This window comes from Phocoena phocoena, chromosome 6 (assembly GCF_963924675.1).
Source record: "Phocoena phocoena chromosome 6, mPhoPho1.1, whole genome shotgun sequence".
Taxonomy (NCBI): domain Eukaryota; kingdom Metazoa; phylum Chordata; class Mammalia; order Artiodactyla; family Phocoenidae; genus Phocoena; species Phocoena phocoena.
The window spans coordinates 84785048-84803728 of NC_089224.1; the positions used below are offsets into that span (position 1 = coordinate 84785048).

The window sequence follows — 18681 nt, forward strand, 5'->3', positions numbered from 1 at the left end:
TGTATATATATGTATACATAACTAAATCACTTTGCTGTATACCAGAAACTAACACAATATTGTAAATCAACTATACTTCAATTAAAAAAAAAAGTCACTTAGCTTGAAGACTCATACCGTCAGTCAGTACCACCCACCCTGCCTCCTTGGCGCCCTTACATGAAGTCTTGGACCACCCCATCTCCCATCTCCCATCTTTGGAGATTCTTGTTCTTGGCTCACTGTTACTTTCCCACCAACCCTAATCTTGTCACCAGCTTCTTCATTCACCTTTGCTCATTCGTCCCATCTCCTGGACTCCCCTTTCCTCTGTGTATGCTTGCTAATTAGGCGATCGCATACTCTGATGACTCCCAAAATATGTCTCCAACTTATATACACCACTGCCTCCTTGACATTTCTGTTGAATGTCTAATAGGCATCTCTAAATTTATATGTTCGAAATTGAACTTATTTTCCCCAGTCCCCAAATCTACTCTCTTCTATTGCCTCCCCCATGTGGACAGAGACTTTATTTTGTGCACTGCTGTTTCCCTAATGCCTATCATGTAGTAGTTTATCAATAAAAGTTTAATGAATGCATTACTTTATATCTTCACAATGGTAGTTGAAAACTAAATGTACAACAGACAGTATTTTACTCCTACTTCATTGTGAGGGAGAAAGCTAAATAGGATTTCATGAGCTTGTTCTGGAAATGTGATAGCACTGCACTATTACTGGTATTCGAGTACCTGGTAACTGACCTGTAAACTAACCTTTGTACAATACCAACTCTGATTTCTCTGCTAAGGGTCTCTGCTCCAATCTAATACAGATTCCTATCAAGGTCACCCTCTTCAATGACAGGTTTGATGGTGCCACTTTTCTGCTCAAAATCCTTCAGTTATTTCCTTTTGAGTATATAATAAAAGGTTGATTTCCTCTGCCTGCCACGCAGAGCTCTCCTCTTCCGAGTTTGCACCTACCTCTCCTCTTTTATTCTGGTTCCTGAATACACCTGTGTCAACCAGAACGTATTATCTCATATAACTGTAAAGATCTCTATGTACTAAAATAGAAAGATGGTCAAAATATGTCAGGAGAAATACAAGCTGTGGAACAGCATGTACAGTATGATTCTACTTTATGTACTTTAAAGTCTAGAAAAATAAAGACATACCACATATTAATTCCAATGATAAAGATTTTCAGTTTATACCAATATGTATTAGTGTTTTATTTTTGAAAAGGTTCACAAACTCATAGAGAAAGAGATCAGAGTTGTGGCTACCAGAGGTGGGAGCAGGGGGAATAGAATAGAACAGAATAGAATAGAAAGAATAGAAAGCCCAGAAATAAACCCACACACCTATGGTCAATTAGTCTATGACAAAGGAGGCAAGAATATACAATGGAGAAAAGACAGTCTTTTCAGTAAGTGGTGCTGGAAAAACTGGACCGCTCTCAATACATGTAAAAGAATGAAAATAGAACATTCTCTAATACCATACACAAAAATAAACTCAAAATGTGTTGAAGATCTAATGTAAGACTGGACACTATAAAACTCCTACAGGAAAACATAGGCAGAGCACTTTTAGACATAAATGGAAGCAGTACCTTTTTTGGCCCAACTCCTAGAGTAATGAAAATAAAAACAAAAACAAACAAATGGGACCTAATTAAACTTAAAATCTTCTGCACAGCAAAGGAAACCATAAACAAAATGAAAGACAACCCACAGAATGGGAGAAAATATTTGCAAATGAAGCGAACAACAAGGGATTAATCTCCAAAACATACAAACAGCTCATGCAGCTCTATGTCAAAAAAACAAACAACCCCATCAAAAAATGGGCAGAAGATCTAAATAGACATTTCTCCAAAGAAGACATACAGCTGGCCAAGAAGCACACAAAAAGATGCTCAACATTGCTGATTATTAGAGAAATGCAAATCAAAACTACAATGAGATATCACCTTACACCAGTCAGAATGACCATCATCAAAAAATCTACAAACAATAAATGCTGGAGAGGGTGTGGAGAAGAGGGAACCCTCCTAACACTGTTGGTGGGAATGTAAATTGGTACAGCCACTATGGAGAACAGTATGGAGGTTCCTGAGAAAACTAAAAATAGAACTACCATATGATCCAGTAATCCCACTCCTGGGCATATATCTGGAGGAGACCATAATCTGAAAAGATGCATGCACCCCAATGTTCATTGCAACACTGTTTACAATAGCCAAGACAATAGAAGCAACCTAAATGGCCATCGACAGATAAATGAATAAAGAAGATGTGGTACATATGTACAATGGACTATTACTCAGGCATAAGAAATGAGATAATGCCATTGCAGCAACATGGATGGACCTAGAGATTATCATACTAAGTGAAGTAAGTTGGACGAGAAAGACAAATATCATATATTACTCATATGTGGAATCTGATTTTTAAAAATGATACAAATGAACTTATTTACAAAACAGAAACAGAATTACAGGTATCGAAAACAAACTTATGGTTACCAAAGGGGAAATGTGTTGGGGAGGGATAAATCAGGAGCCTGGAATGAACATACACACACTACTATGTATAAGATAGATAACCAACAAGGACCTGCTGTATAGCACAAGGAACTCTACTCAGTGTTCTGTGATAACTTATATGAGAAAAGAATTTGAAAAAGAATGAATATATGTATAACTGAATCACTGTGCTGTACACCTGAAGCTAACACAACACTGTAAGTCAACTATACTCCGATAAAATTAAAATAAAAAATAATTTTTTTTTAAAACACCGATCATTTGGTCACTTGCTCATATCCTTGAAAAGCTAAGAACTCCTTCATCTTTAAGTTCCTACCAACTAGCTGAAGGATTTGGCACATAGTTGGTGTTCATAGTAGTTTGCTGACTTCTAATGATTCTGCTGAAAAACCTTAGATTATCACCCAAATCAACTTAGTTTGTTAACAAAAAGCTAGTAGGTGGGACTTCCCTGGTGGCACAGTGGATAAGGCTCTGCGCTCCCAATGCAGGGGGCCCAGGTTCGATCCAGGTCAGGGAACTAGATCCCGCATGCATGCTGCAACTAAGAGTTCACATGCCGCAACTAAGGAGCCGGCGAGCTGCAACTAAGACCTGGTCCACCAGATAATTTTTTTAGGACTGCAGCCATTTAGACCATAGGGATCATTTGCAAAACTGCTTCCGTCCACCTCTCTTACTAAGTAAGTAAATAAAATGTGCATCAACGTCATCCAGGACTTGCTTTTCAAAGACTTCTCTTGACTCCTCATCTCATCACTCTCATTTTCCCACACATGTAACATCTACTGAGCTCTGACCTTCCCGGTCTCTGAGTCTGAAGCATCCCTGAGGAAGGGCAGGGTCAGTGAAGGCCAAGGCTGGTGAGCCTCTCAGGTCAGAGTTCTAGGCTTTCCGCTCTACCAGCCCCTGAAGTTAAGGAGTAGCAAAGCCTTGTTGTAGGACTTTACATTTGTCCCCAAACAATGTTCTCAAACATCAAAATCATTTTGAATTTTTTTCTGCTTTCTCTAATATTAGCTATACCTGCCAGTTTTGTGTCACTATACATTTAACATTCCTTATATGTATTCATCTGTGTCTATGAATTAAAAATATATATATATCCCTAACGGCAGAATATCAAAGAGAAAATTTTGTGGCCCAATTTAGTTTGACATAGATCCAATAATAATCCCTTCCTCAGTGTAGCTGTAAATCTACCTAAAAATATTATCATACACTCTACATTTCTTCATATCATTCACTAATAACCAACAGGATGCTGGAGGATGGAAACACACACATGCAAAGACAAGGTTATGGTATTTGCATTTGTTCTTTAAGGAGTGGCCAAATAGGGAGGTGTAGTCAGCCCAGGCTGAGAGGTAGACCATTGTATTTTCTGCTACCTGAGGAGCAATGCCTGATGGGGTTTCCTGGGTTGGTCTCTATTCAAATGGCAGGCTTCTCTCCATTATCAAAAACATGAGTGGAACAGAGCCCAGTGTGTTAAAATAGACAGAAAATTGCTTGATTTATCTGAAATACTTATCACTGAAGATTTTGGAGTAGAAAGACACAATCATAGCTGTGCCTCAGAATCATAACTCTTTAGTAGCGGGGTAACTAATGGCATAAAGGGGTTGAGATCTCAAAGGCAGCAGGAGCTGGTAGGACAAGATTTCAGTAGTGTAGATGAGAGAATATGGAGGCCTGCATAAGAACATGGCAGTTGGCATAGGAAAAATGAGATACACAGGATGGGCACTACAGTAAGAAAGACATGGCAGCTGACCAGGTACGGGATGGGAAGAACAAGAAAGCTGGAGGAAGTGTCTAAGATGATGTTGAGATTTCTAGCCTGGGTGACTGAGGAGATGTTGGTTGGAGTTACCAGGATAGTGAACTCTAGAGAAGTTGCACATTGAGGGGAGGAGACATGCTGAATTTCATTTCAGACTTGTGGTATTTGGAGTGTCTGTGGAGCACAAGGTTGGTGGTCAGGAGAGTAAACAGGACCGAGAATGATAATATGAGGGTCAATGGAATCAATATAAGAGTGGAAGCCATAGAAAGATGAGATCTCCCAAGAAGAATACATGGAAAGAAAATGAAAAGAGGGGAAAGGATAGGTCCTAGGAGAGCACTACCATTTACAGACCAGGTAGAAGAAAAGGAAAAATGAAAGGAGCCAGTATGGTCAGAGGCAGGCGAAAGTAGTGCTCTTAAATACCAAGAAAGGAAAGTGAAGGGGGTGGTGATCAGTCAACCCCCACTCTTACCCCAGAGCCATGTCAAGAAGCATTGAAAAGGACAAGTGAACAGAAATCAAAGAGTAAGAGAAAGGACTGAGCACTTACTAAGTAGGCATTAGGCTAAGCCTTTTACAGGCATCATCTCTTAATGCTTAATTGACACCAGAGGTTCAAATCCTGGCTCCACCGTTCACTAGTTCTGTGAGCTTGGATAAACGTACTGTGCTTTAAATGAGGGTGACTCATCACCTCACAGGGTGGCATGAGGATCGTGTAACAGAAGGCATTTCAAGGTATGTAGTTGGTTATGTGGTCAATGAGAGTCATTATCATCATTCCCTTGGGTTTGCTTTTATGCTATCTGTCTCCCCCACAGAAATCCCCATGAGCCCAAAAATCATGTGTTTTGTAAGTGTTATTTGTTATTCAGTTTTGTCAATGACTGAAAATCCCCAATGTCTGCAAGTAGTAGGCACTCAATAAATACTAGCTGAATAACTGAACAATCTCATTTCATCTGCATATCCTTGCCTATGGGTACACCTTTGGTTCTCCTTAAAGAAGGAATGAATTCTCATATACATGCACTGGTCCATTGTAGGTTTTTCAATTTTCACAGGAGGATGTCATTCTTAACCACACGTTAATTGCCTATTAGTTAAAAGATCCCGGACTGAGGGGGAAATGGAGAGTTACTAATCAATAGGCATGAGGTTTTAGTTAAGCAAAAGGAAGAAGCTCTAGAGATCTGCTGTACATTGGACCTATAGTCAACAATAACATATGGTACTAAAATATTCGTTAAGGGGATAGATCTCATTTTAAGTGTTCTCACCACAATAAAATAATTTTTTAAAATCTTTCATAAAATACAAAAATATAAGACAATCAGTGATCCAATACATTGATAAAAGAGGACCGATTACTTAGTATTTTATTTTTATTCCTTCATACCTTGAGATAATATCATTTGCAAATAGCAAGACTAAGAATACTTTGACTCTTGAAAATTCATATTTGTGGAAATAAGATGCTTGTCAAGAAGCATCATTTTATAGATGGAAAAACTAGTTGATTATTCAGTCCTGGCTAATGCGATGACTTCATATTCTCTTATGTATTTTAGTGCATGTGGTATTGTTTGCTTATTCAGAAAAATATATATATTCTACTTAAGTCTTAATAAAATAACAGCTAACAGTTATTGAGTGCCTGCTAAGTGGTTTTGATATACTTAATCATATAGTTCTCACACCACTCTCGTGAGAACTCATTTCACAGGTGAGGAAACTAAGGCATAGACAGGTTAAGTTCAAAGACATACAGTAGTAATTAGTGGATTTGCGATTTGAACCTACGTGCCTTAGGCACTAAAGTATAAGAAATTGCTTATGATGAGACAAGTATCTAATAAAATCACATTTTATTGAAGGATTTTTAAATACAACCCATAGTAAGAAATATATTTCACTTTGTATTATACATTCTCCCTCTGCCTATATGTTACATACTCAACAAAAGTTTCACATAAAAACACTTGTCCTTAGGATTGGGAGTTTGGGATTAGCAGATGCAAACTAGTATATACAGGATGAATAAACAACAAGGTCCTACTGTATAGCACAGGGAAATATATTCAATATCCTGTGATAAACCAAAATGGAAAAGAATATGAAAAAGAATATGTATATATGTATAACTGAGTCACTTTACTGTACAGCAGACATTAACACAACATTGCAAATCAACTGTACTTCAATAAAATTGAAAAGAAAACACTTGTCCTTACTATGTATAAAACTCTAATATATTCAATTCTATTCCATTCTTTTTCACTAAAAAATTCTAGTTGAACCCTACCTTGTATACATTTGTTTCACAATCAACTAATGGTTTGAGACCTGCAGTTTGGAACACCACAATAAGGGACATATATAAGACACAGTAACACTAAATGAAGCTAATAATAACTAGGGATGACATTTATTAAGCATCTACTATGTGCCAAAATAGTGTCATTGATATTTATGTATAATATCCTCAGTTCTCATTACAACCCTGAAAAGTAACTCAATCTTTTTTCACAGAAGAAACCGGGATGAGGAAAGGTTAAAAGATTTGTCCTACAGAGAGTAGCCTGAGCAAAGGTTCCTTCCGCGAGTCTACTCTAACAATAACATTGTAGTATTATTAAACAATGAAATCCATGTTTAAAAAAAGATGCAGGTGTGCATTTCACTAGCAGGAAACTTATTAAAAGGCAGTATCTAATTCACTGCTACCCAGTAGTTTTTAAAAACCTAACCTGAGAGAAACTATAATTAGGAAGGAGTGAAGAATATATAGTCTACCCATTATTTTAGAACACGCTTACTATTATGAGTCAGATGCTGTTCTAAATACTACACAATCCTCATTTAATCCTCATGATGACCTGAAGAGGTAAGTGCTGTAGCATTATTAGCCCCACTTTACTAACGAAGAAACAGAGGCATGGGAATTTAAGTCACACACCTAGTAAAAGCAGAGCAGGTTTCCAGCCTAGCAGTCTTAACCTTTCATTGTGCTGTATCTCTTAAGTTCAACCTAGACCCAATCATAATCTCACACTATTGTTTTTGTGCATTTAGCTTTGATGTGATGTCATTGGCCTATGTTGAGTTGATATGAGGTCCCATATAAAGAACAGCACCAACATACTCAGTATTGTCATTGTTTATCATGTCCCTTATGAGAACTCACGATGAATTCCTATCCAGTCACTATATCAGAAAGATTCTACTCTTCAACGGCTGGTTGGTTTTTATCATATAGCTACTGTGAAATGTGAAAATGACCAGTATTTCTTTATTGTGTTGACTATTAGACAACTTATACTCAAGGATGTAACTCCTGTCTCCATATTTATTTCTTCTTCTGTTCCAACTGCTCTTGGATGCTTGCTTACTTTATTTGGTGGAAGTTGGTATAACGTCTTTTTGGAACAAAATGAGAATACATAAACATGCCTCAGTGCATATTTATGAATTATTATTCACCTTCATACAGATGAAATTGATACTAGGAGACATTTGAATAAAGTACTCAAGTCTGTAGCACATAGTTTAGCCCTTAATATTATGCTGACGTATTTGTAAGCTGCTTTTCCCAGGCTGCCCAAGTTTGTGTGGAGAAATACATCATAATTATAGTAATCATCCTAGCTTCACCCGAGTTGTGTGACCTTAATGCAATTCATGTAATCTCTCTGCGCCTGTTTCCTCTTCTATAAAATGGAAATAATATATGTACCACATAGAAGGTGGCTGGGCAGAAGAAGAGTTAATTTATGTCAAGCGCTTACAACAGTTCCTAGGACACATGCATAATATAGGTCATCACCTTTACCGTCACCATCACGTCCCCCTCCATCTCCTACTCCTTCCTCTTCTCCTTGGATCTTGCCCATGCTTTTGGAGAACTTTCAGCCCCTCTCAAAGTGTTATCCTTACTTCTAAGGAGGGGGGGGGGTCCCAGGGAGGTCTCAGGTGTTTCCACTGTCAGTTTTCTCAGGTGCTTCCCCTCTAACTTACTACTTTGTTTCCCACTTCCATCAGTGCCACTTGAGGGTTGCCCAGCCCAGCCCTTTCGTGCAGCTACTGACCCTTGTGCCTAACATGCTTCCTCAATACTGAACAACATGCAAATCTTTAACGTGTGCTATCCCCTGGAGTCCTAAGACTTTGCTTCTGCATCACAACCATGCCAAATCTTATCACCTAAGCTCTCTGATGCAGCGTTCCTTCTGCTGAGTTTCCTTTATCCCATCTCGCTATGGAATTGAACATATGTCCTTGAGGCTTAGTCAAAACCAATATCCTGAACACATGCCACGCTGCCCTCTCCATCCCCTTGCCCTCACTCCTTCTCCACGCAGGAGCCCCTTCCCTTGTTCTCCTTCTGCCAATACCCATCCCTCACCAAACCCATGCAGCCATGTATGAAACCCAGCTTGGGATCAGCTGACACCCTCCTACAGATCACTGTCTGTTTCCTGTATTGGCGAGCACTCCCCACTTTGCTTGATCTCAAATTGCTTGAGGTTAGAGAGCACGTCTGAGAATTCCTCGCCTTCACAGCACTTAGTTCGGAACTGAACACAGAGGCGGTTTTCAGAAACAGTTGTTGGTTGACTGATTAATTGGCATTGGTCTTGATAGCTCCTGGCCAGACCAGAATAAGAAAGCTCTTTGGGGAGGGAAACATTGTCTCAGGTAGAGTGACCTAGCACCCCAGTTTGTTCAAGACTACCTCCATCTTAGCACTGAAAAGTCCCATGCCCCAGGAAACCCCTTGGTCCTGGGCAAACTGAGATGGTTTGTCACCTAGCTCCAGGAGTCCCCAGTTCAAACTACACCCTTTACACTCCAGACCAGATACCAGTCCTCTCATTTCCACGTCATGTTTCTGCCCCTACATCCCTGGACACACATACATACTCACATGAGTCCTAGCACCATTTATCTATCCCCTGCTCTCCCAGCTTGTATCCTGTCATATAAATTAGTGGTCCACAATTGCTTCAGACTACCGACCAAAGAAAAACGTACTTGTCATCTCAGCCTCTTCTCTCAGCTTTGTTACCTCCCCACTTATCCCTCTGTGACATTCATTTTTCTCCCATCAGCAGAGAACCTGGGTAGAAACACAGTACTCTCAACTCTGAGAGGCTGGATTTCAGGTATTGCTGGCTTCTGCCTTCTGAATCTTTGTGGAATGATCAGGATTTAATGCATTTTCATATATCGGGTTGTCATTCTTAGAAAGCAACAGCTGAGGAAAATCCCTGGTACATGAGCTCCTTCTACCTCATTATCTCCCCACATCCATAATTGCTTTTTTCACACTAATACCGTCAACCCTTCCACCAGCACTTGGGTCCAGCACAGCCTCACCATCTGCTCATGTGACACCAACATTATGGCCTCCCTCCATGCCTCCCTAAATGGGGCTGGAGAAGGCAGCGGAGATGGCAAGTGTGCCAGCTGGCACGAGTGACACAAACCTAGACAGTGATGAATCATGTCCCAGGGCAGAGGAAGGGAGGACACCGACGGCTAACTGTGTGTCATCAGTGCTGCAAGGCAGAGCTCTCTGCTTGTGGAGGCAGAATCAACGTGCTGTTTCTGTTCCTGCAGTAAATGCATAAGCTTCTTTTTAATATATGGTCGCAAGAGAATGTTCAATAGAAAAGAAACCTAGAAATCAAGATCCAAATTGTTCTATATTTGCTTCTGTGCATCTCTAACTGGTATTTTATTGAGGACTCTCCAGGGAGCTTGAGGATGGCTTTAAAGTGACAGGAAGGGGTTTCTGGCTGCTCAGGGGAGGAACCAAGGCCAAGGTGAGTCATGCTGATGGGCCAGTTCTGTCCCGTAGGCTGTGGAAGTTCCCATCTACCTCTACCACCCTGCGTCTCCAAGGTTCTCTGTTCTTTATGCCCTGCACTTGATTCATCCATTCATTCAGTTCTCTCTGAATGCTGTTTCCATAGTTAAATTGGCCAAGCAGCTCTTCAAGATTTTTTCTATGTATAGCAAATTTAGATATATTGACCTTGGCTTTTTTATTGTTACTGTTGATTATGATGTATTTGATGTTAAGACAATTCTGTTTTAAAAGTTTCTATTCTTCATTTTTCTGAGTCGTCTTACATATATATACACATATATACATATATATAATATATATACATATATAATATATATACATATAGATCGTATATATAGAGATCATACATATACATATATATACACACACACATTATTTTGCTTTCATTTACTTCATTTTCACCTTTTTCTCTTTTAAATGGAAGTGGTAGCACAAATGTCCCTTGTAAAATATAATATTCTTCCTCAACAGAGGAAGCTAGATGCCATTTTTGTTTTTGTTTTATCCAGAAAGCCCCCATCGATCCTGCCTGTTCTCCAAGCTTATTTCTCCTAAGGGCTGATGAAGCTGAGAGAGAGAAATATGTTTCCTGCCACATGGATGAGATACAGAGAAATCAGATCAAGGCTGTGCAGGAGACAGAAACAGCCCCAGAGGCAGAGCCCCCAAACTGTTGGAATCCTAGCATTAGCTCCAAAACATCCGGGTCAGCTGGCTAGGTTCCCTCCTGTCGGGGTGACCCAATTGACTAGTGCAGCACAAAAGAAATAGAAACGTCATGGCCTTGACTTTATAAACTAGCTACTAGCAAGAGCGCCAATCAGTGGGGCAGCTTGGGAGCACCTATCTCTCTTTCCTATAGGAAACATCCTTATCCAAGTCTCTTCTCTGTTGCTAAAGAGACAAGAAATAAACAAAATGCTTGAAACAGTAGAGATGGCGGGCATGAGCATTGGCAATTTACACGTGCCAATAAACAACTTCAGGCACAGAGAAACACACGCGAATGTCTAGAGTTTACTGGATGGTCAGAAGTTGTGCCAGGAGGTCCACTGGGGGAGAAGGGGTAGAAAATGTCAGATAATGGAACGAAATCCTCATAGAGCCAGAAACAAGTCATGTGTGAGAGAGAGTGATTGCAAAGTATGATTTGGAGCCTACCTGGAGATGAAGGTGGTGATGGATACAGCCAAAAGGTAAAGACCTTTATAACAGGATGGTTAGGCGTTTGTACTTTAGACACGTTAACGCTGGAGATACTCGAGGCTTCTGAACCAAAGAGGAAAGGCTTCTAACCAAAGAGTTAGAGAAAATGGAAGGTTGAGGGAAGATTTTTTTTTTTTTTTGGTTGGGGGGTGCCACACTGGGTCTTCGTCGCTGTGCGCGGGCTTTCTCTGGTTGTGGCGAGTGGGGGCTACTCTTCTTTGCAGTGCGCGGGCTTCTCATTGTGGTGGCTTCTCCTGTTGCGGAGCACGGGCTCTAGGTGCGCTGGCTTCAGTAGTTGCAGCATGCGGGCTTGGTAGTCGTGGCTTGCGGGCTTAGCTGCTCCGCAGCACGTGGGATCTTCCCCGACCAAGGATTGAACCCATGTCCCCTGCGTTGGCAGGTGGATTCTTAACCACTGTGCCACTAGGAAGTCCTGAGGGAAGATTCTTAATCCAAATGACCCTTAAAGAAAATGATGCCTTCTGCTAGAGTGAGGAGGAATTGCAGAGCTAACGTACCAGAAGCAGGTGTGAGAGAGTGGGCAAAGTTCAAGGCTCTGCTTCAGTGTGGTGGCTAAAGAAATGGATATGAACGTGGATAAAGACGCCAAATGGTGCCTCTCTGCATTGAAGTTGAGCTACTTTGCCTCTCCCCATAACTCTCCACACTTTTGTGTATGATGCGATTTTGATGCTGTGACCCAGGTGTTTTGCCCCCCTAGGGATCAGAAAATGTGGGATTCTAGTCCTGGGTCTAACACTAACTAGCTATGTGACCTTAGGTTAGTCATTCCAGGGCTGGAATAAGGACTTGAGACTAAAACCTAAAGGATTATGGTTTCCGCCTCCCTGCCCCTTATGTACTTCCAAACAGAAACAATTTTTAAGCCATAAAGGATGTACAAAGATGCCCTACCAAGTTCTGATTCTTCTCCCAAAATGATTACTTTGATACTTTTAAACAAATCAACATTTAAAAATATTTTTCCCCATTTTAGTTTCCCTGCTTTGCTGGTTGTCAGTCTAAGGACATGTTTGGTTTCCCTGTTGGATAATCCAGCTGTCGTCGGTTCTCCTTGCTGGGCCTCTGTTTTCTCATCTATGAAATAAAGATTTTAGGTGGGAGGATCTCCAAGATCTTTTCCAGCTTAACTTTCTGTAATTTCGTAACCTCAAAGACCTCTTTTCTGTCTACCTTTATCACCGTCTCATCTTGCCATTTGGTGTTTCCTAATGGGAATGAGAAAAATAATGGCATTTCCATACTCCCCCAACTCCTCATACCTATTAAAGGCTACATCTAAACCTCGGTGAGTATCTGGGACATTTCTGAATCAAATGAAAGGATAATTGTGTCCCTTTTTGTGTCCAAACCTTATGGAGGATATATGTCTATAATAAGATGTGATCATCAGTAAAGTCCTTTACTTACTGGTAGAAAGCATTTTGGAATAAAGGCAAAATCTTTTTGGAAAAGGATAAAAGTTATGACTGATATAGGATACCTGTACAGTGTTTTCATCCACACCGGTAGTTTAGGTTCTGAAGATTTCCCTTAACCTTTCTAGGCTTCAGCTTTCCTGTTTGTTCATTCATGCATCATTTACCTGCCTCTAATACTTTATAATAAAGTAAGTCTATCTCTAACATTTTATGAAATTGCCCACGAACAGATCTCACCCTACATCTTGCCAATTCATATGCCACTATCCTTTGACTTTTCACCTCTGTCCTGAATGGCAGTATTGCCTTGGTTCCCACGCATCCCCTGAGAGGGGCGCAGCAGAACCTGGGTCTCTCTACAAGCCTTGCTGTGGTCTGCTTCTCAGGTGGGAGCTGTTCATTATTTTCTGGAAGGTTTATGTAACAGATGATACAAGGCAGACAAGTAAGCACATACTCCCTGAGCCCGAAGCCCATGGAGCCAGGCACGCACACACTTGCCAATACCAATACAAGGAGAGCTGCTGGGTGATGGAGGGAGTGTGCTCTGACGGGAGGGCACTGCTCGGAAGCCCTGCTAATGTCTCTGTGTGGCCATGCTGTATTTTCAGCTTGTCATCATGGCTGGGACAGTGCTGCTTGCCTACTACTTCGAATGCACTGACACTTTTCAGGTGCATATCCAAGGATTCTTCTGTCAGGACGGAGACTTAATGAAGCCTTACCCGGGGACAGAGGAAGAAAGCTTCATCACCCCTCTGGTGCTCTATTGTGTGCTGGCTGCCACCCCAACTGCTATTGTAAGTACAGAAAAGGATTTCCTTCTTTACTGTTGGATCCTAAACAACATTTTCTGTCTGCCTTTTCTCCTCTTTCCTCTCTTCCTGGGCGTTCACCAGCAGCCTTATCAGGCATGCCCCGTTTCAGCCCAAACAGAGTGAGTAGAGCTGTGCATAAAATCTCATTAAAATAGGTCTTGTCTTTTATAGGTGGCTTTTGCTTTTTGGTTCCTGAATTTAAATATATATACATATATATTTTTAAAAGAATGTCTGAATGTCATACGTATATATTTTTTAAATGAACAGGCCTGAGTGGCTGCCATGTTAAGAACAGCTACTGTACTCTTGAAAAAATATGCTGTGCGTTGTGTGTATTCAGAAGAGATCTTGACTGTAAATGCTAGCCTTGATACAAAGCCTCAGTCAGAGTGGAATAGAATCCCCCAGGCCTGTACCTCTTGCTCTTCTGACTGAACTTCCAGAGAGGCCAGAGATGAAAGAAACCCCTTGACCTGAAGTTTGCTGTGAATTGTTCTGGGCGGCTCTGGCTCTGCTCACATTACATCACATTCAATTAAGTTGCAAGTTTACTGTCATCGATTGCATTCTTCTCTCTCAAGAGGCAAAAAAAAAAAAAAGTGGCCAGACAGGCCTCTTGGGAGACTATTTCAAAAGCATAAAGCTCATAGATCCATATTGTCTGGTAAAACGATTTAGCATTTAGACATCTTAATTTGATTTTAAAAAAAATGACTTTGTGAGTGTTTTTAAATAAACATTTCTGTGTCTGAACATGCTACAACGTCAGATTATTTGGGATGTAATTTCAGTTATTATTTCCTCCCTTTCTCTTCCAAAGCTGCCTCCCCCCCAACTCTCCCTCCTCCCCTACCTGCCCTCTCCTTGGAGCAGTAATAAAAATACCGACTGGCATGCTGAGGAATGTACTGATTGCTCAGACATTCAGTTCGAGTATTGTTTTCTGTGCAAATGTTTTACTTGCTTTAAGATGAGAAATAGAATAGAATTTTGAGGAGGAAATAATATGGACATAATGAGTCATAGTACTTTAAGTTCATTTTGATCATTGATCCTAGACTTGACAAGCTCCCCCTTAAATAATAAGGCTATGCCATAGGAATTAAGGTCAGCAGTGATAAAACACGATCTATCACAGCCGTTAAAAACACATGCTTTGCAGTCCGACCTTCCAGGGTTCACATCCTGTCTATGACTTCAGGCAAGTCACTCTACTGTTCCCTCCCCGCAAAATGGGGATAACGTGACTGCCTATTTCACAGAGTTGTCAAGACTTAAATAAGATGCTTCATACAAATGACTTGGCACAGCGTCTGTCATGGACTAAATGGTTAGAAGTCGGGGAAACAAAGAACCTGGCTGGAAACCCATCTTTACCGTCTTCAGGATCACAGACCAACTTACTCTCCCTGTAGAGGAGATTCCACTGAAACCCTGGTATCACCTCCTCTTTAGAGCGATGGGGGATGTGCCCTCTCCCAGAGGAAGGCTGATCTCCATGTTCCTCTTACCTTTCCCTTTTCCTTTCTCACCAGCCCAAGGACTAAGAGAAAGCATAAAAGACACGCTTCTAAGTACCTTAAAAGGTGACACACTTCACTCCTCAGATAAAACCTGGAGGCCACATTGGGTTCTATCTGTAATGGTTTAATGGCAGCTCTACCTAGTCCTAGAATTAGTCTGGAATCAGGTCCTGGTTTCTTCCTGTCCCACAAACATATCATTTTCTCATGTACTCAGACATAAATCCCTGAGTGATCCATTGACTAACATATTTTCCTGTCTTCTTCCCAGTCCCAGGAAACATCATTGCCTAGGTTCTCTTGCAATTACTTTTTGTAATTATAGAGAGTTTTTTCCCTTTAAAAAACAAAAACAAAAAAACAAAGACACATAAGGAAAGCAAGGGAAACAGATCAATAAAAATTATGAAAAATCAGTGAATCAGAAAACAATAGGATTAATAAGTAAAATGTACAACCCCCTGGTTAGTCTAATATACGAAAGGCAAAAGTTAAAAAAAAAAGTCACGAAAAAGAAAGAATATATAAGCAAAAATACATAAGCCTTTAAAGTCTACACTGTAGTTTTATTTAAATTGTATATTCAATTCTATGCCAATACATGCTTACTTCTCAATAAAATTGATAATATTCTACGGAAAGATAACTTACTAACGATGCCTTTAAAAATGTAGAAAAGCTGAATAAATGAATACAAATTTTTAAACATGTCTAAAATTTATCGCACGAAATAGTACTGGGGACACATAACTATAGTATAAATTCCTTCAAACTTTCAAGGGATAGAAAACCCATAGCTGGGCTTCCCTGGTGGTGCAGTGGTTGAGAGTCCGCCTGCCAACGCAGGGGACACAGGTTCTAACCCTGGTCCGGGAAGATCCCACATGCCGCAGAGCAACTAAGCCCGTGTGCCACAACTACTGAGCCTGCGCTCTAGAGCCCACGTGCCACAACTACTGAGCCCGTGTGCCACATCTACTGAAGCCCACGCGCCTAGAGCCCATGCTCCACAGCAAGAGAAACTACCGCAATGAGAAGCCCGCACACCACAACGAAGAGTAGCCCCCACTCGCCGCAGCTAGAGAAAGCCCGCGCGCAGCAACGAAGACCCAACGCAAATATAAAAACCCAGCCAAAAATTAATAATTTAAAAAAAGGATGAAACCCATAACTATGTAAACTGTTCCAGGGCCTTAAAATAAGTGGAAAGCTTTTCAATGCACATTATGAGGTGAGAAAAATATGGATTTCAAACACTTAGAAAGTCTACACCCACAAAAGCATCCTCAATTAGGAATGTTGTTGCAGGCAGATAGCAAAGGATTGATAGATTTCTCTACCTGAAAATAAGCATTTCTACCAAAAGAAAAAGTAAATAAAGACTGCAAAAAAATTTTTGCAGCATGAGACTCCAATGTAAATATTCCTAATACTTAAAAAGATGAGCTTCCCAAAATAAAAATGAGAAAGGACAAAAATAGACAATTAACAACAATAAATTGTATGCATATAAACATTTTGAAACTCATCAATTATCAAAGAAAAATTATTTTAAATACAGTATTTTTCCAATATAAGTTTGGCAAATGTTTTAAAGTTTAACCCATGTTGTTAAAGGTGCAGATACTTTCATACAATTCAAATGTAAACTGACATTTTCTTTCTGAAGAGCAGCTGGTCGAGATGTACTGAGAGTTTTATAAACTTCAGACCCAGTCATTAATTCCATGCCCTGAATTTATGTTAAGGAGATAACCAGAGTTTTATACAAATACAAAGACTTGTATATAGGAATGTTCATGTCAGTGATAGTTTTAAGAGTGGAAGGAAAACTTGGCTAAATACACAGCACTAGAGGATTGTCTAAACACATTTTGGGCAGTCATGTTTCTGGAAAACCTCTAATAGCAAAGAAACATGCTTGTGATTTAGTGAAATGATTTTTATGAAGGCTAAAATATTGTATATAGTATTGCAGATAAAAGTTTTTCTCTTCTATAAGAGAATTTGAACTTCCCTTAGTTTTCTAGCTCTGTTTCCTTAGAAAAAGATATGTATCAGCTGTGTTACTAGGCAAAATTAACCCCTGATTGGTGAATTGCATCTGGACTCAGAGAACTATAATTACCTGAAAAGGTGCCATGCTGTGACTTCCAAGTACAGTGACTCTGGACACTGGGCATGTCCAGTGTGGGCACTTGGAAGCTATGTCTGTGGAGTTGCTATACCATATATTGACTCCTATGGGACATGATGAGTCTTTTAAGCTGGTGGCTCCTGCGTCCTCTGATATGTCTGCAGTCTCCTTGCAGCTGAACTGTGCTGGACCACTGCAAGGCCATGTGCTAAAGAGGAACATGTGGTGCTGCCCTGTTGGCAAGCTATCGTTCCTCCCAAGTGGACCAGGGCCAAATGAAGCATGTGATTGTCTGTGGGGCTGAATATTTAATGGACCCTAACAAGACAGCATGTGTGTTACGAGTACAATCGCAAATTTATAATTACACATAAAAGACTAGTAAGAAATAAACTAAAAATGTATAGCTGTTATCTCTGAGTGCTAATGGTACAGTCTTTTTTCTTTTGTGATATATATATATGTTTAAATTCTACATCAATGCAGTATTTTCGAATTGAAAGATATATTGTTAAAACATGCCAGTTCTTCTGACATAATTATGAAATGACCAATCTTTAATAAGACTTGAAACTAGTGATTCTAATAAACAAAAACACACATGGCCAAAAAACAAAACAGAACTTTATGATGAATTTTCTCTTCTCTTTGGGTAAAAATGATAGATCTTTCATTCTAAGATTTTCAGCAAAAACTCTTCTTCCGCCTACAAATTTTGATCACATATCTTCCACCAGTTCCTTTTCCCCAAAGGACACAAACTGACATGGGGTCAAATGCTCTGATGGGAAGCCATGGGGATATGGCCAATGGATAGTGAACTGAGTATTAAGGCCCTACAGTTCTACTCTAGTTTTCAAGTATGGAACCCTGATTCAGCCACTCCATTCCTTTGCTTCTCTGGGTGAAAAATGTGACCAATAATGATGGCAGCCCTCCAAGATATGCGCTGAGGAATATTCCATAAATGATGATGGCAAGAATAACATCTTTTAATTTACTTGTATTCTGCAGTCTTTGCCTACTTTATCGTCACAGCATCCCAGTGAAATAGAAAAGAGACATCCCAAAGAACATAGAGAAAGTTTGTGGTCCAATTCCCTTTTTTTTTTTTTTTTTTTTGAGGTACGTGGGCCTCTCACTGTTGTGACTTCTCCCGTTGCAGAGCACAGGTTCTGGATGCGCAGGCCCAGCGGCCATGGCTTATGGGCCCAGCCCCTCCACAATACGCAGAATCCTCCCGGACCGGGGCACGAACCCATGTCCCCTGCATCGGCAGGCAGACTCCCAACCACTGCGCCACCAGGGAAGCCCCCAATTCCCTTCATTTTTGACTCTGAGTTC

General features: G+C 40.3%; 1 protein-coding gene across 1 annotated transcript in view; it reads left to right on the forward strand.

The window, feature by feature from the left end:
* PLPPR1 (phospholipid phosphatase related 1) overlaps positions 1-18681 on the forward strand; it is a 274737-nt gene that overhangs the window by 214495 nt on the left and 41561 nt on the right. Inside the window, exon 3 of the mRNA XM_065879298.1 lies at positions 13468-13656. Coding sequence (XP_065735370.1) covers positions 13468-13656 — 189 coding nt within the window. The remainder of the gene's footprint in view (positions 1-13467; positions 13657-18681) is intronic.